The 26212-nt window shown below is 39.9% G+C and overlaps 1 protein-coding gene across 1 annotated transcript in view; it reads left to right on the top strand.

Annotated features, from left to right (window-relative positions):
• Positions 1-26212, top strand: part of FTO (FTO alpha-ketoglutarate dependent dioxygenase) — a 345458-nt gene that overhangs the window by 136130 nt on the left and 183116 nt on the right. The window contains exons 5-7 of the mRNA XM_010990070.3: positions 43-122; positions 7687-7830; positions 15105-15224. Coding sequence (XP_010988372.1) covers positions 43-122; positions 7687-7830; positions 15105-15224 — 344 coding nt within the window. The remainder of the gene's footprint in view (positions 1-42; positions 123-7686; positions 7831-15104; positions 15225-26212) is intronic.

The following is a 26212-nucleotide window of genomic DNA, read 5'->3' as shown; positions in this document are numbered from 1 at the left end:
TGTTTTTTTTTTTTTTTTAATTTTTGGTATTTGTTTCTGCAGATGATCTCAATGCCACCCACCAACACTGTGTTTTGGCTGGCTTACCACCTCGGTTTAGTTCCACTCACCGAGTGGCAGAGGTAAGTGTAAATAAAAATGTGACTCAAACTTAATTGGATATGACAGAAGTGGTTGAATGAGCAATTTATCATAGAACTTTGGAAGAATATTTGATAGGAAAATTGCTTCCATCTAACTCGACTTTAGCCTCTATTTACTTGCTTTTTTAGCTTTGAGTTGTGTTGGATCCAGTGTTCACAGCATGGGATAAGTCAATTTTGCTTCTTGGGGTTATGTTTCTTGGACAAGGTGCCGGTGAGAGGGCATCTTGGCAGGTATTGCTGGTTAGAGATTTTCTGAGGGGTTTGTATCTGTCAAGGTCAAGGGCAGGAGACGGCCAGAACAAAATAGGGTAGATTTGTGTGTGTGCTTGTGCATGTGTTAACTGTGACTGGGCTCAGATGGTTGAGAATTTACATTTCCCTTAACTTTTGGGTCAGGCTTCTGGGCATGTGAATGTAAATTTCAGAGAAAGTCACAGCGGTGCCAAGGAATTTCTCAGCTCCCCAGTTGTGTTCCTAACCCGGACTTTATTGCTAAATTCTGCCACTACTTGCAGTGGCTGCTAGTCAGCTGATTAGACTAGTTCAGAATGGAAACCTAAGAGATGAGGAAAGCCCTAAGTAGTCACCCTCGAGTATTTTGTGCTCAGCTAAGAAGAGTTCCAGGGCGCAGGGGAATGATCACGAGAAGGATTACAAGTTGACCTCGTATCCAAGCTTGTTATCTGTGCTTTGCTTTTATAGCTTGACTTTTCATCGTACCACAGGGGGACCAGTGTGAGAGAGTTGGGCAGAAGGGATACATAAAGTGTCAGGGACACACAGGCACAAGACCTTTTCAGTCCTGAGACTGTGAGTCCACGAGGCAGCGTCGTACCTTTTGGTATTTAAGTAGCTCTTTTCTAGTAAGCTGGTCCTGTCATGCTGCTGGGTGATAGAGAGGGCGTGAGTGTCTGAATCAAGATGCCAGCAAACCCATCAAGCATTCCTTCCCCCCTTTTCTCCTTATCTCCCTTCTTCTCCCTTCCTTCCTTCCTTCATCTAAATGTCTGAGTGTCTGTTACGTGTCCCGCAGCACTAGAGGCTTGAGAGAGAGCGAGCCATCAACATGACAATTATGGCCACTAGCTTTGGTGAACTTCCCTTTTCGTTTGAGAGACAAATATTAGATAGATAAAAACACAAATCATTATCTTGGAGACCTAAAAGTAAGTTCTGTTAGAAAGGAAGGAAGAAGGGAGGGAGGCAGGCAAAAAGGAGTGAGCAAGCATTTATAAAGCATCTCACATGTGCTTTGTATTGTACAAAATAGACTCAATTTTTGTGTAATACAGGATGATATGGGGAGGGTATAGCCCAGTGGTAGAGTGCATGCTTAGCATGAGGGAGGTCCTGGGTTCAATCCTCAGTGCCTCCACTTAAAAAAAAAAAGGATATAGACATCTGTCTTTCTAGCTAGAACTCTCTCAAGAATCCTTCTGAGTGTGTGGCTACTTTTTCTGTGCATCCTGGCGTCTTTCCTGGTCCAAGCTGGTAAGATTAGTGCTGAGCTCAGAGGTACAAAAGGATGAATTAGAAGTGTGGGAAAATGTGTTTGATGAGAGTAATAATCATACCTAGTTCATAGGGTTCTTGTGAGGATTAAATGAATTAATACATGTAAGTTTTTTAGAAGAGTGACTGGTATTGAGAGAGTATGCATTCAAAGACTGTTAGTCACTATTACTATTATTAAATTACTACTCGTACTACTACCACTACTACTACCACCACCACCACCACCACCACCACCACTACCACCACTACCGCCACCACCAGCACCACCACCACTACCACCACCACTACTACCACTACTGTCTTTTCATTTGTCCTGATGAAAAGCCATTGAAGACAGGAACGACCAAAGCTCTTTGTGTGGAAGGCTCTTCTGTCTCCACTTACACGCTTGAGTGTTTCATAATAAAGCAAGAGACATTATGTCATCAGTGAGTCTTAACTGGAAGAATTGCTATTGATTGAAAGCTGCTATTCAAAAGGAGGGAGGTGATTTTAGTTCATTCATCCATTCTGGAAACTTTCGTTCAACTTTCCAGTGTTCAAGGTTTTCTTTTAGGCACTTGTGAACAGGAATGGTGGACAGCTTGATATCTTCGAGATGCCTACAGTCTAACAAAGTAGTTTTGGTGCAGAACAGAGAGTAGCAAACAGCATCTCCTCATGAGTGAGGAGACTTGTAGGACTTGAACAAGTAGGGATTAGGGGATTTTAGGACATTTTAGGACAGCTAGTGGAATGAGGACCCAGGTGGAGATGTTGGGATGGGATGGGCTGGGGACACAGAGGGAATATTGAGTGGCTGTGCTGTGAATCCCAGGATGCCAGAAAAGGAGTGTTTGCAGATAAATGCTGATTCCTGAGTGGGACCAGATTATGAAGGGTCTTGTATATCAGATGAGGTGTGTTTTAACTTAAGTTGTTGGCAGGTGGGGGTTATTGATGATTTATTTATCGTTGTGGTGACATCCTGGAGATACCTTTAGGAAGATGAAAATGATGGAGATATCAACTAAACCTGTTGGTCTGAAGTAAGATAGTGGTAACGGGAGAAGAAGAAGTTCCCTTGACTGATGTAGTAGACATGGTGTCAGACTTGGCAACTGACCTATTGAGGTGGATGGAAGGATGTAAGAGTGAGTGAATGGATGGATGAACAAACGAATGAATGAATCAAGTAACTAACTAGTTCTTTATTGGATGCTTGTCACATGCCAGGCTCTTGGATGATTCTGAGGTTTCAAGCCTGGGTGAGCTGGAGATGACTTTACCATGATGGAAACAGGGATCTAAGACATTAGGGGAAGACAGTAGTTTGTTCAGTTCTGAACTGGCTGAGTTGGAGCTGCCAAATGGAAATTTTGGACGAAAGCTTGTGAGAGATCAGGAGACTTTTCCTTCTCCACCTCCTACAATAGATACAGGCATACGTGGAAGTTCCCAAAAGGAGCCCTTTGGAATGCAGTTTGAAAAGTACCCCTCTGGCCTTATTGCCTTTTTTAATTTTTAACAAGTGAACCAGCTTCACTAGAGTAGCAGTGCTTTCAAAATATCCTGAGGTTTAGGTTTCTGTGCTTAGTCATAGCTGTATTTGTAGCTTCTAATTCTTAGGCAGAATTTTGAGCATTAATTATCTTTTAATAAAGCGGTGGATATGTATAGCGGTGCTGTTAGAAGAAACACATTATCCCAAATCTGTGTCTTTTATATTATGTCCGCTTCAATTCAAGCTACGTGATGTTTTGCTAATTAGGCACATGTAATGTGAGAGATGTGACCATCCTGCTTTCTATATTGTAGATCAGGGTCAGAGAAAATTCTGTAGCTTGTGGGCCAGTCAGCTGCTTTTGTAAATAAAGTTTTATTGGAACACAGCCATGCTCATTTGCTTGCCTGTTGTTTATGGCTGCTTTGGAGCTCCAGTGGCAGAGCTGAGTAGTTAAACACAGACCTTGTGGCCTGCAAGCCTGAAATATTTACTATCAAGCCTAAAGGAAAAAGTTTGCTGGCTCTGTTATACATGATCCTGTGTATACAGGCTTTAAAAATTACTTTAAATCTAAAAATATTTTTTTTAAAAAATCATTGTTTTAAGGTTAACTTTTTATTTCTTCCAAAATATTTTTACCAGAAGTCAAAAATGATAATTTTCATTGCTGGTTAAGTTACCATGAAATGGTACCTTCATACATTTCTGGTAGTTTTTCCTAATTGGTATATTTTTTGGAAAGCTATGTGGGGATATGTAAAAAGCATCATAAAAATACTCCTGTCTTTGATTGCACAACACTGTTTTTAGGAATCAAACCTAGGAAATAATTCAAAAGTATATATAAAAGGATATTTATCTCATATGATAATAGTAGTGAAAAGTTGGACAGAACCTTAATGCCTTTATATTATGTGATTAGCTAATTAAATTATTAGTATCACCTCAGTGAGAAACATTGAAAATGGTAGTTTTGAATACTTATTTATAAACAGTGAAAAACAGCATATACACTGATATGCATGTACTGATTACAACTGTGTGTGGACAAAGAATCACGTGCAATAAAAATAATTAAAATAAGGTAAGGTGGCAGGATTATGTTTTTATCCTATTTAAAACTTTTTAATTTCGTCTTACATTTTCAGTAATAGAAGAAGGAAAAGATTTTTTGCCCAGCACTATAGTTAGCATTATTATTTCCCTCAGTACAGAGAGAAAAAGATTCGTGCAACTTTATACTCACTTGTTCTACAAATGTCCTTTCCTTCACACAGTATTAAATTAGACATCTTTTTTGTGCCAAACAAAATGATTTGCTATTTTCTGCCTATTCACAGTATGTAGGAAACAGATTGTCTTAAGGAAATGATGTTCTGAAATTCATTTTGGTTATCAGGGAAAAATATCTATCTAGTTTTTGGTTTCATGTGAGTAAATTATGTCTGATGACTCTCGACCTGTGTTTGATTTTAGTTTTTGTCTGATTGTGACAGAATATTCTTGGGGTTCAGTACAGAATGTCTGTTTTTTGTAAATTTAAATGTTATGTACAGTTATGTCTTAAATAGGTAGTTATTCTAATGATTCAAAATTCAAAAAGTACCTAAGAGTTTCCAGTTAAAGTCTCTTTCTCCTTGTGCCAACCACCTTCTCCTCCCAGAGGCAACCAGTGTTATCAGATTTTTGTTATTCCTTTCAGTGACATTTAATACATATATAAGCAAATACATGTGTAATTAAATTTTTAATATAAATGGTAGCCTCCTCTACACCCTATTCTGCACTTTTTGTTCCATTTTGGTAAACCTTGTTGATAATTACTTATCAGTATTTTGTCAAGATATTACTTATCAATTCTTAAGAGTTGGAAATTTTTTTTAGATATGAAACCAAAAGTAAGTAAGCAAAGAAAACAACAGATAAATTGGACTTGATCAAAGTTGCAAACTTATATGCTTCAAAGGATACCATCAAGAAAGTGAAAAGACGAACTATAACAGAATGAGAGAAAATATTTACAAACCGTGTATCTCACAAGGTGCCCATATTTAGAACACATAAAGAACTCTTACAACTCAGTGATTAAGAAGGTAGATAATCCAGCGCATGTTTAATCACTAAAACAAAAAATAAACATAAGGAGCCATCACTGCCATTAGTTAATTAATTAATAAAAAAAGATAATCCAACTTTTTTAAAAGGTAAAGGATTTGAATAGGCATGGCTCAGAGGAGATATACCAATGGCCAGTAAACACACGGAAAGATAGTCAGCATCATTAGCCATCAGGGAAATGCAGATCAAAACCGCAATGACATACCACTTTATACCCGCTGTCCTTAAAACTACAGTGACAAGTGTTGGTGAGGATTTGCAGAAATCAGAGCCCTCATGCACTGCTGGAGGGAATGCAAAATGGTGCAGCCACTTTGGAAAACAGTCTGGCACTTCCTCAGAAGGTTAAATACAGAGTTCCCGTACTGCCTAGCAATTCCATGCCTAGGTATATACCCAAGAGAAGTGAAAACTTGTGCATGAATGTTCATAGTCGCTTAATTCGTTAAGAGCCAAGAAGAGGAGCCTAAATGAATGGATAAACAAAGGGCAGTGTATCCATACAATTGAATGATTATTTGGCAATAAACAGGAATGGGGGACTGACACAAGGTACAGCATGGACGAACCTCAAAAATATACTAAGTAAAGGAAGCCAATCACAAGAGACCACATATTGTATGATTTCATTTATATGAAGTGTCCAGAGTAGTTAAATCTGTAGACACAGAAGGTCGATTAGTGGTTGCTTAGGGCTGGAAAGGCTAGTAGAAGTAGGAGAGGGTGACTGCTCAAAGGTATGGGATAAAAATGTTCTAAAATTAGTTGTAGTGATGGTTGCACAACTCTGTGGATATACAAAAAGCATTGAATTGTATCTTTAAGTGGGTAAATTGACATGTGAACTATATATCTCAATAAAATTGTTACCATCACCACCACCCCTCAAAAAACTAGGCCTGATTATAGGTTCTTTACATCAGCTAAAACTCTAATCACCCAGGGTGGGGGAAATAACTAACTAACTAACTAACTAACTAACTAAATATATTCCCTCCTCCTTTTTTTTTTTTTTTTTTTGGCTGCCAGTATAAATAGCTCCATCATAGTTCATTTAACTGGTCCCTTATTGATGGGAAATTTTGTGTTGTTTTTAATCTTTTGTTAGAGTAGATGGCATTTCAGTTAATTACCTCTGATGTAGGTTACTCCATACTTGGGAGAGTAAAGGTGCAGTTAGAACACGTTTATAGACAGAATGTCATTAAAAATATGTTGTAGGGGTGGCTGTGGGACAAAAGTGAGTGGTAATTGAATTCCATTTTCTGTTTTTCCCTTTGTAGCAGATTGGAGCTGCTGCCCTTCTGTTCCCAGCACTTTGGGATCATCATATTCAGATACATATTAGTCAAGTTTCTGATTTTTTGCACAGAAACTTTGTTTTTTTTTTTCCTAGGCATGCCCAGGTCACATTGTATCAAGTGGCAGTAACTGTGCAAAGAATTTTTGTACTAAGGGATTAGCCTTCAAGGTTATTTCTAAGGGATCCGTTTAAATTATAGCTGTTAAAATAAAAATATATTGAGTACTACATTTCCCTCATTGGGTCTAAAGGATATTTATAGCTTGCTTTTTTATCATTCTAGGAAATCATGTCATTATCAAAACAAACGGATGCACACTCCACCTGCATCCTCTTCTTTTCTGACACATGCTCATTCAAAGAAGGAGTTAGTCCATTTGACCTCTGTTTTGCTCCCACAGACTCCAAGAGGGATGGACTAAGTTATCTGTGCCTTTGCTGATAGCCAGGTACTGAGTGACGCCTTTAAACTTGCCTTAGAGGCATGAACAACATACTCTCTGTGATTTAAAGAATCTCTTCTGCGAAGGACTTGTGACTGCCTAGTGTATGCTTTTTGCAGAAAAGGAAAATGAGTCCTTTGCCCAGTGTTTATAACCTCAGGGTTTTTTTTTTTTGTTTTTTTTTTTCTCCTGCCACTGCTGTTGTATTCTGTGTGCTTTTGAACCAGTTGGACAGTCTGGTTACCTGTCTTTCCCATCGTTAGGTTCAGGGCACTTGAAATAAAGGCAGTGTCCTTAACTTCTTGGTGAATTAGTTATTTGTCCAATATCTACTTAGTAAGTTTCTTGTACATTTAGGACTCATTTCTAGGTTCTGCAGTGTATGTAAGATGTATATAGAGAGAAACAGGGCTACAGCCTGGGGGAGCCTACTCTTTAGAGATGTGAGGCCTGTGTAGTAAAAGAGAAGCAGCAGGATGTGTGGCCAAGTGAGGCCAAGCTGGCTGCACGGATCCCAGTGGGAAAGCTGCCCTAGTCATTCTGAAGTTAAGGAGCCCATGCTGAGCTGTGAGGGCAACAGGTGATTGCACAGAAGTGGGACAGACATCCTAGGAACAGAGGGATGGTACACCTGGAGTTTGCTGATCATCTCAGTGGCTGCTTCTGTCTCCGCAGTGCTCGACGGGGACCTTGGATTATATCTTACAGCGCTGCCAGTTGGCTCTGCAGAATGTCCGCAATGAGGCAGACAATGGTGAATTCTCTCTGAAATCCTTAGAGCCTGCTGTCTTGAAACAAGGTGAAGAAATCCACAACGAGGTAAGGACTTTCAGGGACTGTGAATATTCTATCCTACTTGCAAGCTGACAAGTTCATCAGCCACAGTTTGCTGTGAATGTGAGACATGAGACTCCTGGGCCAGAGACAAAGGACAGGTCATTACTTACAATGTAGCAGTAGCCAGAGCATCGGTGTTATTGTGCCAATTCTCCAACCTGCTTCCACAGGGTCACGCAGATGGGCCGGGGTGCATGGGCACCCCGAGGGGTTGCGTCCCGGGAGAGGAGCCTGAGTGGAGGGAACCGGAATCTTCTGTGATGGGTAGTGCGCATGCCTGTCCTTTGCGCCAGATCAAGACACGTCTTTATCCTCCCAGTCTGTTAGCAAACCTGCCCTTTATTCTGGAGGGAGAAACTGTATTTTCCAAGGGTGTTCACTAAACAGACATCCTTGCAATGAGAGTCTGAAGCAAACGGCAGTCAGTGCCTTGCTCACAGACAGGCAGAGATACAAGACACCCATGAAGGACAGTCTTCCAACAGGGGCTGTTGAGAACGGAGGGTGGACCGTCCTGGCAGGTGTCAATGCCTTGCCCTTTGTTTATGAAATTAGGCATGATTCTGCAGTCTCTCAGGCCAGCAGGTCTGGATCCCATGAGTCAATGTTTCATAAACTTTGTTATTTTCATTAATATCCTTTCAATTTTTGCTTTATCTTTGGACTACGTTTATTGTTATCTTTTCAACACTTTTTAAAGAATCTACTCATTTTTTTAATGTAAATATATTTTTTTTTAAAAGGAAGCTTTCTATTACCACTTTAAATGGAAAGCCAGTATGAGTAGCCAAAAGAAAAAAATAACCAGAAAACTCTGGCCAGTGAGATCAGGAATGCTGTTCTATTCCAGATGCTCTTGGCTGGAGAAGGCTCTGAGCCTGATGTCTCTGTTCTTCACGTTGAAAAGGGAGATTCTTGGACAACATCATACACTTTCTAAAAGTCATTGAATTCTACACTTTAAAATGGGTGAATTTTGTTGTGGGTAAATTACACCTCAAAAAAAAAAAGCTAAAAGGAAAAAAGAGATTACCAAGTGGTAGAGAATTGGGGTTTTTGTTTTTTGTTTTTTGAGAATTGTTGAAGATTATCATCCATCAAAGATGTTTTCTTTGATGTAATTAGAAAGATTGGTAGAGAGTTTGGAATACAAAAATTTTCTCAGTCATCCTTTCAATAAATAATTACTGAGCATGTGCAGGGCACTCTTCTGGGTGCTTTCAGATACATTGGTAAATAAAATTGATATTCTACTGCAGGGAGATGACAATAAATAATAAACACACTACATCAGTTAAATGTGTAGCATGTTAGAAATTTGATAAGTCTAGAGAAAAAACCAAACAGAGCAAGGCAATGGAGATTGAGATAAGTGGAGAACATCCCCACTGAGAAGATGTCCTTTGAGCAGAGACTTGAAGGAGGTAAGGGAGGGAGCCACGTGGATATCTGGGCATCAGGGTTGCGGGCAGAGGGCAAAACCACTGCCAGGTCTGTGTGTGGGGAGAAGGTCTGGTGTTCATGGACTAGTTATGGGACAGTCTGGTGGGAATGGAGGGAGTGAGTCTGTAAGGCACAGGAGATGGAGACAAGGTCTTGGAGATGGTGTCCGGGGACTGGGGAACTGCAGATTGTAGGTGGTCATCAGAGGTGTCTGTAAGGGCAAGGACGTTCCTTTTTACTCTCAGGGAAATGGGGAGCCATTGAAGGCTTTTGAGCGGAGGAGAAACAGTGTTCCCACAATGTCATGTAATATCTTTAAAAAGATACTTAATTTTTTAGGAGCTACTCCACACTTAGTGAAACGTTGCCATGATCTCCAGAACCAAAGGCAAAGAAATTCTGCCTTCCAGAGAGATAATAACCACTCTGAGGTGAAGCTGAACCCAGGACTGCCTTTCTTACCTGCTTGTGCCTGATAAGTGTCCTGTGTTCTCTCTCATCTGTCCTTGCTGGAGACATCGCTGAGAGCTAGAGCTTCTGGAAAGATAAGCATTTATGGGCCTGGTGACCTCACTCAATTAGCCTTGGGAGCAAAGTTATGTCTTACTCTGTATTGCTGTCTGGATAAACCTTGCAGTTTTAGGAGCCAGGCTGGCAGGATGGGCTCACTCTTTAAGTGTACATGGGCTAACCACTCCCCCGCCCGCCCCATCCTCTCTGGGCTTCTATGAATGACTCCGATATTTTGTTCTCATTGATATGTGAGGGCTATCTGTAAAATGCTGTTTATCTAACAGGAAAGTATTGTCATCTGAACCCATCTGCTTCAGTGGCTGGTTCCTTATGACATTGTGTATGTTAGCAGCTGGGGAAGAGATGTGTCAGAAACCTTAGACCCTTGAGGCTTGCCTAGGCTTGAATGGAGAGATCTTGAATTAAATAGTGTGCCAGTCTTCTCTGTCCCCTCAATCTTTGATTCTTCAAGGTCATCTCCTTACTTTAAGAGTGAATTCCATATGTCAGGGCGCATCATCAGAAACTGTTCTTTCATTGTACAAGTTGGTGCACTCACTCTCTACTGTGTCCTGTTGTTAAACGAGAGCATGAATGTCCATAATATTTACCCTGGTTCTTATTGTTTGCTTTCCTCTTTCTTAAAGGCCATGTGCCTTTGCTGGACTCATTATAGGATAAAGCCCTTGGTTTTAGATGCTACAGACTGTCAGGCTGTGTGAGTTTTGAAGTGACTGGCTTTCCTTGTCTTAGATAGCTTCTAACCAAGCAATTTGGAGACTTTGGGGATTGGAACTGAGTATCTTAAGAATTTAATTTTTTTTCCAATTTCTTAAAAAGGGTTTTGATCACTTATAAGCAGAATCTCCTGCTTTGTTATTGAATGGTCTGTTTTCTTTCTTAGAAGGAAATTGTAAAATGTGGAATTCGGTCTCAATACCTAGTAAATTTCCCCTGGGGAAATGCACTATTTGATGTCTTCATTTGGTCCTCATCTTGTTCTGGTCAGACCTGCATCTTCCTTCGAGCTACTGTGAAAGGGCCTTCATAGGGTAGCTCTTTGTAGATTGAACCTTAGCATCTGTCTCTGGTCTAATGTCTTTCTTGGTGAAATAACTTATTTCAGTTATTACTGAAATTAGTTACTGTGATTACTGAGTAATTACTGAAATTACTGAGACATTGACTCCATTGGGCATGTGTCCACATCTCATGAGGGAAATGCATACACTGACCTGGGACCAAATCAAGGACCCAAACTAACTTGGCAGAAGAAGAGCATGTGACTTTTGCTTACCTGTCAGAGTGATGGAAACGATTTCCAACTAAATGGTGATATTGTAGCTCTGATGGTCTTGGAATCTTACAAACTTTGCTCCCCAATGTCTTAAGTGCGCAGTGACCAAGGTTCAGGTAGGTGGGTGGATTCTGTTTGTTTTTCCCCTTCAGAGTTTTTTAAGACATTTCCAGGAGAAAAGCTTTTCTATTTTTTCTTTCATTGGAAAGAAATAAATATTTAATAACTGATGGTGGAAAGATTAGTTGGATGTCTGTATGGAAAAAGAAATTAAATCCACTTTGCATGTGATAAAAGAATATAAAAATAAAAAGACTACAGTTCTCATCCCAATAGTACAAAGGAACTTTATAACAATTGAAAAACATTATTGACAAGATAGATGAGATCAAGGAAAGTAAAACTGAAAATTATATCCAAAATAGGAAGAAGACAAAAGAAGAAGAAATGTAATAAATAAAATTATTTGCATTATACATGAATAAAGTGTATAATTTGAGAAAATCTTTTTTTTTTAATTGAAGCATTGTTAGTTTACAATCTGTTAACTTCTGGTGTACAGCATCATGTTTCAGTCATACATACACATGCATATATTTGTTGTCATATTCTTTTTCATAACAGATTACTACAAGATATTGAATATAGTTCCCTGTGCTGATTGACTCCTTTGACTATTCCGTAGAGAAGGCCAGTGCTGGTGAATTAGAGGGGTTATAGTGATGTTGTCCCAGGTCACAGCTAGGTAACTAACACTGTTGTGAACATGTTTTCAGTTTTCTCTGATGGTCCAGAAGGCACTTCAAGATCCTACAAATTCTCCAGGCTGTCAATTTGCCTTCTGATACCTGTGGGCATTACTTATCTTTGTATTGTAGTTTTGCCCAAAAGATTGAATAATAGTGAATTTTCATTAAGTGCAAGTCCGAAATCTGGGAGTTTGGTTTAAAAGCATCACGAACACTGAGAGCGCCTCAGGAAAGCTCAGGTACCTGGGAGCGTCCCTGGAGGGACTCCAGGAGAGGGGATGAAGATTCTCCTCCGTGGATGCTGGAGCGTTGTCAATCAATATGGCGAGACTCTGATTTTTTTTTTTTTTTTAAACATTGAAGCAACAAGGCTTCTATTCTAAGTCCTAGCCCTTTGGTTTTTGTACAGCATCCACCCTGTAGCTTTCCTTTCTCATCTCCAGAGTTTGGGGCCAGGATGGGGTGGGGTGGGGTGCAGGAAACACCTTACTTTTTTGGTAACTCAAACTGAATCAAGCAGCTGGAACTATTTTTTGCTTCCTTAATTAATTTTAAGGAAGGAGCCAACTGCTTCTCTTGGCAATGGGATAACTGGTGGGGGAGGCATTTGATTAAAATCCTGTGGTATTTTTTTTTGCCCACAACATCTCAATGAAAAAGTCAGGTTACAGAGCTGAAGAAAATGCCTGCCAGTGGGTTTGATGCCCACAAAGATTGTTCCTCATGGGCAAGACTTCAATGCATGGGAAAAAAAAACAAAAAAAACAAAACACCTCTGTTAAGAATAAGTCTTGAAGATTGAACTTTCCTGATTGGCCTCAATGGAAGGGGGTGAGCATGAATTGACATGGTTGCTAAAAACTTTCCTCGCTCAGAAAATTTCATAGGATTGTGAGATCCTTGAGGACAGTAAGTGCTGGGCCTTGGGGCCTCATTCAGTCCGTATTCTTAGCATCTAGCAAGTGCCTGGCATATGGTCGGCTGTTCATTATTAACCCACTTAATCCTCACCACAAACCTTTGTGGTTATTATGTAATTATCCGTATTTTACGGATGACAGAGCTCTTCAGTAGTGGAGCCCAGTTCTGAACTGACTTCAGAGCCCGTGTTCTTAACCATTATACTGTCTGCCTCACAAGACAGTTGAGCATCTGAGGAGGAAGATGAAGTCATTATTTAATAAAACGGACAGGGTCTTTCTTTGTTCTCTGGTCCAATAGCAGAGTTCCAGGTATGCCCCTCTCCTTGCTTCTGAGTTTTAATTTGCTGAAATCCAGACTCTAGTGTACCTTTATAGACTGAGTGAACTAATTACCTATGGTAATCAGTTTTATTTCCTGGGATGTCATGGTTGACAAGGCTTATATGTTTTGTTCTTGTAATGGAAATAACCAGCCCAAAGACAGAAAAACCTTTTCAACTCTCCCTAACCTAGGGCTTGGTGCTTTGCTGCTAGGCTGTTCTGTAGTGTGAACAAATTTCATGTGAAATCTAAAAAGAACTCTTTTTCCCCCTTGTAATAAATAATGTTGTTAAACCTGTATCTTCAGAGAACTTGAATTACACTTGTATTCATTTCCCTTTCAAAGAAGTCAAGTTTACCTCTGTTAGCCACTGTCTTTTAATACTACACATAAAGTTTAGCAACAATTGTCTGAATATTGTCCACATTCCTTTTTTTGTTTGTTTTGTTTAAACAGCTTTAACTGAAATCAGTTCTACATATCAAACAAACGTTTAGTTAATGTAAACTAAAACCTTTTCATATGACTTGGTGTTCTCAAGTTAGTTACTTGAGCCATTTTCACCATTGTTAAATCTTCACAAGTTGCTTTTGTTTGCCTCATGAAAGTTCAATATGGATAAACAAACAAAAAAAATTCTTTGTGGTGAAGATTATAATAGCTCTGTGCCTGTATATGGAACATGATTATCTTAGCAAAGCCAGACAACCCAACATTAAGCTGTGAAAGTTCTACATTTCTTCAGAGGGCAGAGGTAAAAAGGGCTTAGGGGATGAATGAAATTGTACTTTAATGGTAATATTTGATTCTTAAGTTGAAGATGAGTGATAGAAAATAGATAAGAAATAATTTCTTATTCTTTCAAAGCTTTACTTAGCCTCTCATGTTTATACGTTGGGATTACTTCATTTGCAGGAAACAGAAGACTCAACTGAACTGGTTTCAGCAAAAAGGGCTTCAGGAATAGCTTGTTCAAGAGTCAGTTGATGTCACCAAGACCTGGTTTTTATCTGCTCATTTTGCAGCTGCTTCCTCCTGGGTTGCCTCCGTTCTTCCCATTCTGCAAAAAAGTTGCAGAATCCTCTTCCTGTATCTTCTGACAGTCTCAAGATTTATTCTGATTAAACATATGTCTGTTTCCCCCAAACCCAACTCAGTGACTAGAGAAATGTGGTGGGCTGATTGACTCAGAGTGGATCGCACATTCTACCTCTGGTATTAGAGTTGGCTTTCTACCCAGACCACATGGGCTGAGACTGGAGAAAGGAGTGGGTTACCAAATGAATAGTGGGGCTTGGTTAGAACAGAAGGAGAAATGCTAAGGAGGCTTATAATAGAAGTTTACCATCGTAGGTTTGTAGGAAGGAAAAGAAGTGATTAGTGTCTTTATGTCCTATTTACCTATTGTTGTTGGCTCTGACTGGATTGAAAGTGACAATCTGAATGGCTCTGGAGGTTCAATGTGTTCCTCCATAATTAGCCTTATATTGTTTAATTATATGAGTTGATAGTACTGCCAGCTCCTCTTGGCTCATGGGTAAATTCTATATTTATTTTTGATCTAAGAAACCTAAAATTGATATTTTCTGATATGTATCTGTGTTTTGCTCTTAATAATAGTCTTTAATACAGATGTTCAATGAAAACACATCTTGTTAGATTCTGTCTTTCCCATCACACACAGTATAGGCTGCTGTATACTTGAGGGTCTCAGGATTTGTTGTTGATTGACTTATAGTTTCCTCACGTCTGAGTGACGATATGTGACTGAAAATCCACAGCCTGACCTGGGTTGTCTCACTAAGCTTTAAGACTGCTCTCCTTCTTGACTTTGCAGAAAGGCTCTGGAGACCCCAAGCTATATTGGGAACTGGTTAAGCTGAGCTTTTCTCACCTTTTCTCACCCTGTGGCTTGTGAAGTTACTGGAGAATGGAGTGACGAAGTTTATTGTCCTTGATTGTCCATCCCAGGGGCATCCTAACCACGGCCTTGTCTTTATGATCCCCAGGTCGAATTTGAGTGGCTGAGACAGTTTTGGTTTCAAGGCAATCGATACAAAAAGTGCACCAATTGGTGGTGTCAACCCATGACTCAGCTGGAGGAGCTGTGGAAGAAGATGGAAGGTGTGGTAAGTACCACAGGTCTGGGACCGGATTTTCTGGGATGCTGTGCTCTACTAATCCTCGGCTGCCTTGTTTGCATAGGTAATGCATATTTAATTATTCTAAATAGTGAGTTAAGTTACTCTTGGTAAGGTAATGGGAGCAGCCAGGGTTTTTTCAGTACGAGCTCAGTGCAGTGCAATGAGCACGTATGGAGCATTTCCTACATGTAAGGCGCTGTGTTACACATACGCTAAGGAAGTGAAGATGAGAACAATACAACAATAATTCCTAACTTCATTTGCATTTTTATATGCATCGTGCACTCTTCTAAGGGTTTTTCCCTATATTAACTTTTCAAACAACAGTCCTATGAAGTGCAGAAACTGTTATGAACTTTAATTTATAGATGTGAAAACCGAGGCCTAGAGAAATTAAATGCGTCCCCCAAGGTCACAGAGCAAGTGGCGGAGCAAGACTGAAGCCCAGGCAGAGTGGCTCTGTGGCTCGTGCGCTTAACCACTCCATTCAGTTTAACAAGGAGAGAAGCGTGAATATAGCCAGGTGTTACATTAGCTAAAATGAAATCCTGTAATAGAGATTAAAAAAAAAAAATCAAGAGTCCAGAGGAAGGAGTATTACATTCAGACCGCTGGAGCTGGGCATGTTGTGAAACAGCAGATGTGGCTTTTTGAGGACCTTGGGTGGGGAAATGTAGGGTCAGATAAGGCATTTTGACAGAAGCATGAGGCTCCAGAAACTGTAAAAACACAGTCAGAAGTGGAGACATAAAAATTCAGGGGCTATGTAGTAGGAAATGGAGCTAGAAGGCAAGTTGAGGCCACTTGGAGGTCTTGACTTAAGTCTAAATTTAAATAATAGTAATAATAGCAAATGCTTATATGATATTTATTAAGTACTAGACACTATTTGAAGTGTTGTATACATAATTTATTTAGCTTTTAGGACAATCCTATAAAGTAGGAATTTTTTCCCCTCCATTTTACACACAAGGAGACTGAAACACAAGAGATTTACCTAACTTCCTCAAGGTCATACAGTTAAAGGGGGGAGCTGGGGTTTGAACTCAGGAAGACTGGCTCTAGGGTAATGCCCCACGCCCCCTCACTGTTCTGCCTCCAAATAATCGACTTTGGAATGTAGTGGAAAAGCGATAAAAGGCTGCTAAACTCCTGAGATGTGGTACCACTGCACAGACTTTGAGATGTGCTGGAAACTGAACTAATTTGCAAAAACGGGGAGCTGTCACTACTCCCTATTTTATAATAGTGGAAACGGCAAGTCATGAGGTCCCAGTCTGAAAGTCTGGGTCAGAACCCAGAAGGCCCTGCTTTCCAGACACTTCCTCAGATTTTTAAACCATGCTTTTTCATGGATATACGTCGGACAGAGGAATGTTATAATCCTTTTAGTGTACTAATAATATCACAAAAATGGATTTCTCCAAAGACGTGAATCGATGCAAAACTGAGCATTGTAAAACTGGGCTGAAAGTGATGAAGTTAGTGCCTAAATTTCCTCAGTTCTGTTCCTAAAATTAGCCTGTGTAGAGCACGCTCTGTTTTTATGGACTGTGTATGTAAAGGCAGCTTCGGTTCAGGGAGTTCCTTTTTCACTGTGTAATTCTGGTTTTGTCCATTTACATCTGAGTTAGAATTTCTCTTCTTGCTGAATCTTGACACTAAGACATCAGCTTGACTTCGGGATGGTGATTTGGCAAATCTTTGCATAAGAATTGGCAAACGAATAAGAAAGGAATTCACTGGTTTTGTTTTTAAAAAAAAGTGTTTTTGAATTGCTTTTGTTCAAGGGTTGTATTTTTTAAGTGAGATCTTTGGTTTCTTGAGCTTACCAATGTTGCTCTTATGAATTCACTTAAAAGATTTAGTTATATGTATTTTTTTAAGTTTGGTGGCAATAGCATGTTAGATGAGAACATCTCTTTATAACTCTCATGTAAAAATACTAAAAAGGAGAGCAGTCTTGGGAATTCTCCAGCATGAGTTCCCTTGCAGTCCGTGTGGCGTTACTAAGGGTTCGGAGTAAAATCAATGGCCTCAGTGTCTCTCAGGAAGTTTCAGGATGATCATTATCAGCAGAGCAAGGTTTGGGCCAAGATAAAAGGAATTGTACTTCTAAATTAAATTTAAGCCTTACCTCAAGCCATTTTTTTTAAATGACTTTTAACAAATTCATAATAATTTACTTTTGCCATTGGAAGAGACAGAAGAGAATAATGATTGGAAAAGCCTACGGCTCTGTGGCTCTGACAGTGCAGTCCCACCCGGCATCTGTGTACTGGGGGGTGAACTGGCACTGGCTGTTTAAATTCCTACTTTGTGCCAGACCACCTCGGAATTTTTACATTGTAAGCAGTAGGGGGCAATGTTGAGCCACCAGTGTGAGGCCCCCAGATGCTAAGCCTTTCAGGAAAATGCATACAAATGTACCATTAACTGTCAAGAATTATCCGTGTTGCTTCAAGTTAGCTGTAATCTCCAAGATTCCATAACACAGGAAATCAGTTGTGGGTTAACAAATTCAACAGCAATTTAACATAAAAAGTGCAGTGTTTGGTGCACATTTGGATTCTATAGAACTAGACTAATCCAAACGGTATTTCTGAATGTAGTCACTTTGCTTCCAGGAAATATATTCCTCAAAATGATTATCCACAATTATCAAGACAAATGATTCTATGATTCTTCTTTATCTTTATGGGTTTTTTTTTTTGAATTGTAAAATCACGTGTGTGTTGTGAAACTCTAATTAATGTATTTTTGTCTGTTCTGCAATAAAGCATCGATCTCTTTGGGCGAGAAAATAAAACAAAAAACCTCAGGCAATATGTACATTACTTTTCACCTTTTGCTTATGATTAAAGCAACCTCTGACAGCTCTTGTACCAGGGAAGAGACTTGTGTTGTAATTTCTCTGTGTTTTTGTGTTCATTTTTTCCTTTTGTGGTTGGAAGGTGGAGTCTCAGAGAGGATATAGAAGAACAGAAAATGAGCTTTGAAATCACGTTTCTTCTATTAGTTGTAATAGCTTCACGTGTCATAACCAGTCACATATTTTTAAAAGTTTGGTCAGCTGTCTCTCAAACTCCCCTCACCTCTGCTGCCTGTCCCCTGTTCCAGCAAGTACCATTTTTTTTTTAAATCACATTATTTATTCTTGCCCTTTCCCTCCCCGAGGATAGTTTTACTCTGGGCATGCTCTTGTGATGTCAATGTTAAACCTTATATTTGAATGACATTCTGATAAAATACCACATTTTCCCTGACTCTTACCTCATGAATTGATGAGCCATTAAGCCCCAAGCGACAGAACCCTTTCTTCTAACCCAGGAATTTAGCCTAGCCTTTCCTCTCTTTTGGCAGTTCAGGAAGGTATTATAACACTCTCCCACTATTCAAATATTTGTATTTTATTTTATTTTACTTTTAACCAGACCACCACCCCACATCCAAGATTAGTGTATTATGAAAAGATTCTTCAGGATAAAAGAGAGTTACCATTTGAAAGAAACTGTACAAGCTTGGCTTTCTGGGTAAAAAATATGAAAAGCCGAACTCTCCTGTGAGGGAAGGAAGTCTTGCTGTAGCCAGAGATTCAACGGATAGGCCATTTGTCTCTTAGGGCCTGGTATCGCGCCTTGCAAAACTGACATTTATTTTACCTATAAAAATGTTTTAACACGATCAAATTCACAGTGATGCGGAGAAGAATGCTAGGTGTGATGTGTTCTAAATTGATGACATTTATTCATTTCCTTTTGACCTTAAAAAAAAAAAAAGGTCAATTTGGAATAATCCAATAGAAATACTCTAGAATGGTTTCCCGAGTAAACATTTTCAGAAGCACGGATGATTTATATACTGGAGAGAAATTTCCTCTTCCTTTTTTCGTTGCTTTTTTTCTTCCAGAAGAGAAGGGTGGATCCTGATCATTTTGAATGTTTTGAATTGCATTTCCTGGCTTGACGGTTCCTCGGTTCCTCGCGCTGGGATAGCAATGCCTTTAAATGGCAGTTGGCCTTAATAACCTTTATTGACTTAGTGGGTAGCAGCCAAGACTGGATTATTTTAATGTATCCGTTTTGAAACAGTGTGAAACACAACATATAATTATGTTCAGTAAGCTATCGGCTACATTGAATTCTACCCATTTATGTTCAAATTTGGCACCAGAGAGCAGAGAGATGTGGAAAATGAGTAGGTGTTTTCTTTGTTTGTTTTTTTTTTAAATACTCTTACCAGTTTCTTGTTGTTAAAGTTTGAAGAGAGAAAGGCACTGAAGAATGTAAAGGTTGTCCTTTACAAGTTCCTTATAATAGTTTGATTTCAAGATGAGTCATGCCTTTTTCCGTGTCATCCTGGCCTGTGCAAATCATCTGGGAAAGCTCAGGCCAGGAGCCCGTCCGATGCTGTCTGGCTGAGCCCTTCTTGGTGTGGGTTACAGGAAGGTGGGGGATGATTGAGCCAAGGAGCAGCTTGTTTGTTTTTGGAGAGATTAATGAAGCTATCATCACAGTGCTTGAGATTAAATTCTTTGTAACTGAATAGAGGAACAGGGCTGCTTTCTCATATACTGAAATATATACTGTGTGTATGAGTTTTTGCTATCATAATTCAGTTAGCCTAGTTCATTTTAGTTCATTTAGTTCATTTCTCCTGGGATTAAAGATTTTTGGGGGTGTGAGGAAGAAAGTGATGTAAATATAAATATTAATTTTTGTACATATTAATGGCGAAGTCACCAACTTTTACATATATATGTGTATGTATCTGTATATTTATCTGTCCTCTTTATTGTTACTGTGTATACTTTAAGTTATATTGGCTAAGGTAATCTTGTCTTCCATTTTTCAAAGGTAGCATTTCTGATATAGGAGCAGAATATATTATAGTAATTTAGGATTTGGTGTGAGATCTCTAGTGGTTTTAAATGAAAAAATTAAATTCCCTTTTCCCCTTTTTGGCTGGTTCAGTGCTGAGTGGCTCAGGATAAACACAGGTAAACAGGTAAGGGAAACAGGGAGGCAGGTGAACCGTCACAAGCACCCCCACAATTCAAATTATGTGTGTAGACACTGAGCTCTGGGGCCCCCTAATCACTGACGGGTGGGTCTGTCATACCTCCCTCCCCACCCCGACTCCAATCCCACACCACTGTATTATTATATTAAGAGTAAAATTTCTGGGACAAAATTGTACATGTAATTTAACAGTGAATTTTAAACAGGTTTTGATTCTTTTGATTGCCTTCTGGATTTCTCTCAGGTTTTTTCCAGTGTTTTCCCTTCGTTGCTGCGGACTTAATAATGAATTAAGGAAAAAAAAATGTTGTGAATCTTGTCTTTTTGGGAAGAAATTTACAATTCCACGAGAATTCAGGCTTAAGCCTTAGAAACAGAATGTGCATGGAAAGCACAAAGGACTCTGTTTATGATTCTCTTTGAAGTGTTTTTGCAACTGGATAAGGAAAATTTTAGAAACCGTCTGATAGTGTTCAGGGTAAATACTTAAACCCCTTTAGAGAATTTCACACACAGATACTGTGCAGCAGAAAAAAGGGATACTTATGTTTCTTTAAGCTGCTACAGCCTACAGCTTTGTACTTAAAGACAGAGGTGTTGAATTGAATAGAATTCTACTGAGGATACATCCAGTGACAATATCTCCAGGAACATCAGAGCCAACCAGTGGGTAGGACTTTCTGTTTTTAACCCTTCCAGGAGCTGTGTGAGAGTTGCGCTTTCTTGGTACCAAGTACTAGGATGTGCCTGTTACCTTCCAGGAATGTTAAGAGGCTTATTCCAATGCCTGTGCTCTGCACACAAGGAGAACAGGGCTAAAAATGCTGAAGATGGTGAGACAGGGCGACAGGGACTAGGAAATTCCAGGTGAAAAGCCTTGCCATCTTTCTTAACTCTTATTAGTGTGCAGAGAGAAAGCTAAAATAAACAGCCGAGGTTTCTATTTTAGCGTTGGTTTCATAGCTAAATTTTGCTAGCCTGTGTTAATAGACTCACACACACACATTTCACACACATTCCACGTTTTTTAAAAATGGACAAATTCTATTGTTTTATGTAATTTTAACTACACTGGAATTCAGATTGATGTAAAGGTGTGACGAGCCCACCAGTTTTCCCTGGGGAGCTATTGCAACCTTGGCTGCTGGAATTTATTTTGGATTGCTTTGATGAGCAGACCATCTTAGCATTTCAGATGCGAATTCAGAAACCTTCCTGCCAGATTAGGGTGGTAGGAATTTCCACTTTTCCTCGAAAAGATATAGCATAAAACAAAGGTATGCTTTATTTATTTCCTCTGGGTTTTTTTGGGGGGGGGGACATTAAATTCAACTCTAGTCTGTCATTTATCTTATTATAAATATCTGAAATATGCTAGAAAAATCGCAGTCTAGAAGACTGAAATCATGTGGGGTTTTTTGTTTTTTTTAAAGACAGACCTGTAGTTTTGAAAGGGAAACAAAACTTCCAAAGGATGTGTGCCAGTTGTTGGGAACATTATCAAGATCTTAGCATCTTATTCCCCAAGTTGGTTATTGATTGGTCGCTAAACCTGTTACCTTCTGAAGAAAAGTGTTTTGATGATTAAATGAGAGAGTTTGTAAAATATAAAAATACTGTAGACACGCAAGTTGTCACCAGTCGTGATTTCAGAAGGAAGTGTAAGCAGCCCTCAGTTTCGGACCCCTTACCTAGAGGCCATTTGACTGCGTATCCCTTAATGCCGGCATCCCTCCGCTTTTCTCATTACCCTTCCTCTAGGGCTGGGGTCAGTCCTGAAGCTAAAGCGACTTACAGTGACTTGGAGCTCAGGGCTGGTAATATTTCTCCCTTAATGTGGGCTAAATACTTTGGGAGGCTGGGCTGGGAATCTTTCCATATTTTGCAAAAATGTCTCTATGGAGAAATGTGCTCACAGTGCCAAAACCTGACTTATCAGTGAGCTCTGGAAACTCATTAAGTTGACTCTTCCGTGCATTAAGGGTAACGTAACCATCACCCTGCTCCCTTCTCATCGACATCTGCAAAAGAATGACCTTTTTATTTTTTTCTAAACCAAAGGAAACTGAGATGTTGCCTTTTCAGTCTTCCTGCAAGTGTCTCTGTGATCATTTGTAGATGATATTTTTGGCACTGTCTTTTCCCTAACGTGTAAATTATGATCAACTTTTTTTTGTATTTCCTTACATGATCTCAACGCATCTGGAACCACCGGTGATAATCTCATTTGTAAATTTTTCCTTGATGTGTCTAAAAACCTCAGATAATCTCCACCTTGTTTTTGATTGATTGACAAAATTAGGCTTCAAATAAAAATCTGGAATCTTTTGGCAAAGTTGAAAATTAATTTCTAGTGTTTGAGGCAGACCTGCCTTGGTTATAAAGACCTGGAACAGGTGGTAGCTTGATAATATATATCCTTCTGACTTAAATATTATTAATTTAAGTGAGCAATTATGAAATGCCCAGAATTATGCATCAGAGCTCCTTTAACAGATGTTGGGGGATTCAGAGGGTTGTATGTTATTTAATGTCATAAACTTTTCATGCAGGTAACAATGAATTTTTTTAATGGGTAAAAGTGGTGGGATATACCAGTGCCTGTAACAAATTAGGATTTTCTTGGTACTGGGATCTATCTTAGGGCACCTGAACAGTAGTGTGCCTTCATCAACCATCTAGTAATAAGTATCCCGAACCAAACTTTTGATTCCCACAATTCCCTCCAGCCTTTCTCCCAGTCTTGCACAGTTCAATAATTTGCACCCTCCCATTGCCCAAACCCAAAACCTTGGAGTTCTCTTACTTTGCCTCTGGACTTACCAGTGAATCTAGTTAGCTCTGTTTTCAAAATAGGTTCATGATCTGACCACCCTCCCCCACCCTCTCTGCTCCCACCTTGGTCCAAGGGCCATGGCCGCGAGTGGAAACAACCTCCCTGCTTCTACCACTCATGTTCACCCCTGTCAGTGCCCCTTTAAAATATGGCAGGTTATTTCTCTCCCCTAGCCCAAACTCTCCATCCTGTTCAGGACCTCAGCTTCCTTGCGAGGGCTCTTGTGCGTCCCCCTCCCCTCAACACAGTCTCCCCCACCCTGCCCCCTTCTCCACTAGCCTTCTAACTGTATTTTTTTTTGTTGTTGTTCCTTATATATTCTTTTTTTTAAGTGTTTTTATTTATTTATTTATTTTTATTGACGTCTAGTCACTTTACAATGTGTCAATTTCTGATGTACAGCCTCATGTTTCAGTCATACATAGACATATGTATATTCATTTTCATATTCTTTTTCATTATAGGTTACTACAAGATACTGAATATGGTTCCCTGTGCTATACGGTAGACTTGTGGTTTATCTATCTTATATATAGTAGTTAGTATCTGCAAATCCTGAGCTCCCAATTTATACCTCCCCACCCCTTTCCCCTACACCCTGTAACCGTTAAGTTTGTTTTCTATGTCTGTGAGTCTGTTTCTGTTTTGTAAGTGAGTTCATTTGTGTCTTCTGGGGGGGATTCCACATATAAGTGTTATCATGTGGTATTTTTCTTTCTCTTTCTCGCTTACTTGACTTAGAATGACATTCTCCAGGGCCATCCATGTTGCTGCAAATGGCATTATGTTATTCTTTTTTATGGCTGAGTAGTATCTCATTGTGTGTGTGTATGTGATATATATAAAATATATATAAAATCACAACTTCTCTATTTCCTTACTGCCCTTAGAATGAGCCCGACTTCCTCCTGCCCCAGGACCTTTGCATTTACTGTTGCCTGTGTCTGCCATATTCTTCCCTCTGTTATTTGCGTGGCTCACTCGCTCGCTCACTGAGATCTGAGATCCTTCAGGTCTCTCTGCTCCTGTCCCTCTTTGGAGAGCATTTCTCTGACCAAGCTCTCTCTGCTGTACTTTGCCCGCTGCTGCTTTCCCCCATCTGCCATGATACCATGTGTGTTTCCAGTCGGCCTCTACTTATATAATCCTCATGGGGACAGAGGCTTTGTTTTACTCACTCTTACTGCCCCAGCTCCTAGAACAGTGCCTGATACGTATCAGGCCTTCGACACTTGTTAAAGAAATGAATTCATGTTTGGTCAGGGTTCCAGCCCTGCTATTTCCTCACACGCAGGCTAAACAGCACGACCTTCAATGTATTCTTTCTAACTGTGCATTTTCCTCAAACCTTAGGCCCTGCCTCACAGGAATATTTTGGGGTTAGTTTTATTTTTAAACAAACATGACCCTCCCAGCAATGCCCCCTAAAACATCTTTCTCATTAAAAATCCTAAGACGGTCAAGAGCACAGAGGATGCGCGAGAGGGTCCTGTTTTATGCCTTTGGCATTTACGCTGAGAAGATGGAGCAATCACTGGTGAACAACTTATGCAAATAGGAAAACTTTTTTTTCCAAATGAGAGACGTAAGTAGGTTATTAAGTTTCTCCGAGTAGCAGTGCTGCTAAAACTCAGAATCGTGGTGGTTTTGTCTCATTTGTTGGCATCCTTCGTGTTTTTAGATTTCCCTGTTCTTGAAAAACTTAATACAGTAAAATTGTCATAAAATTCAATGAGTTCTCCAACAAAGCTTGGACTGTTTATGATTAATTTCCCAAGTTTGAGAGGGAAGGCAGCTCGGACTGGACAGGTTTGGGGCACAGAACCAGGGAAATCTCTGAGGAGTAAACTGACTTCCGCTAGACAAGCTGAAAACTGATTAAAATATTTATCATCCTTTGGGTATGCAATCGCTTTTGATGATGGAAGGCATATTAATATTCATCTTTGATGCTTGTCTACACTTCAGACAGATCCCAGGAAAGGATGTTCAGATGACCAGTTTTCTCTCCTCACCAGGAGTCCTTGAGACCCAGTACGGCTTGGAACCGAGAAACGCCTTGTGATGTGATGAGCTTTTCCCCTGGGGCTGGGGATGCAGGGAATACAAACCAGGAGAGACCTTTGGACTGGAAAGCTTTAAAGGATTACTGCTTTCTCACAGGAAGTCTTTTGCTAGAACAAAGGGGAAAGTTTGGACATAATTTTATAAGCAGCAGAGCTGCTGTTGCCAAGTCCATGAGGCTGACTTGGCTCCTTGGGTGAGGCTTTTGGGGTGAATGCCATTGGGGAGCTGAAGACTCCCCGCTCCTCCTTCCTCCTTTGCTAATTTTGTTTGCCGCTGATGCCCAGTCTTCTTACTGGTTGTTCTGGAGTGTTCCATCTCCTCATCTCAAGCCAGAGTAAATATAGATGGTGTCCACATAGCCAGGCATATGCAGCACAGGATGGCCTGCTGGGATCTTTTAATTTTTTTTTCTTTAATGGGAGAAAGAATCTGCCGTAATTATTTCAGTTAATTATGCAGTGTTGTTTTCTGTCTTGACTGGAATAGCCTTGATTATATTTTTGAGGGCAAACAAGAGCTGTGAGAGGACCTGGCCTTTTTATCGAGTGGTCTGAAGAACGTGGCAGTGCAGTCAAATGTTCTCATTAACAGGGCAACACGCAAAGACACAGTTTCTACCTTTTAAATCTGAAAATTCAGCATCTTCCCCTTTTTGCATTTTAGTCCCTATTATACTCCATGCTGAGATATTTTTAGGAAAGATACCTCAGAAAACTGGACAGTGATGCTATATTTGAAAATGCTTTTCAAAGAGTGAAAGAGAAATGTTTTTTCTTTGTCCCAGTCATTTACTCATTCATCTGCTCCACTTTGTGCCCACGGGGTGAAGTTACACAGAAAGCGAGGACTCAGGTCTCCCAGGTCGAGAAGGCACAAGGCAGTAAGAAATCCAGGGGGAGGAAAAACAAAGGAGAAAAGTGGGTTCTGATGGGGGCCTTCGGGAATACAAAGGATTTTGAGAGCTTGAGCCGGGTGGAGGGTGTTCCGAGATGGCGGGAGCTGAGACATGGCGGGAGCCGAGACATGGCGGTGGGAAATCTGCTCACAAA

The sequence above is a fragment of the Camelus dromedarius genome, chromosome 9, assembly GCF_036321535.1.
Source record: "Camelus dromedarius isolate mCamDro1 chromosome 9, mCamDro1.pat, whole genome shotgun sequence".
In the NCBI taxonomy this organism is placed as follows: domain Eukaryota; kingdom Metazoa; phylum Chordata; class Mammalia; order Artiodactyla; family Camelidae; genus Camelus; species Camelus dromedarius.
The sequence above is the reverse complement of the archived record's forward strand: the minus strand, read 5'-3'. Positions and strand labels throughout refer to the sequence as shown.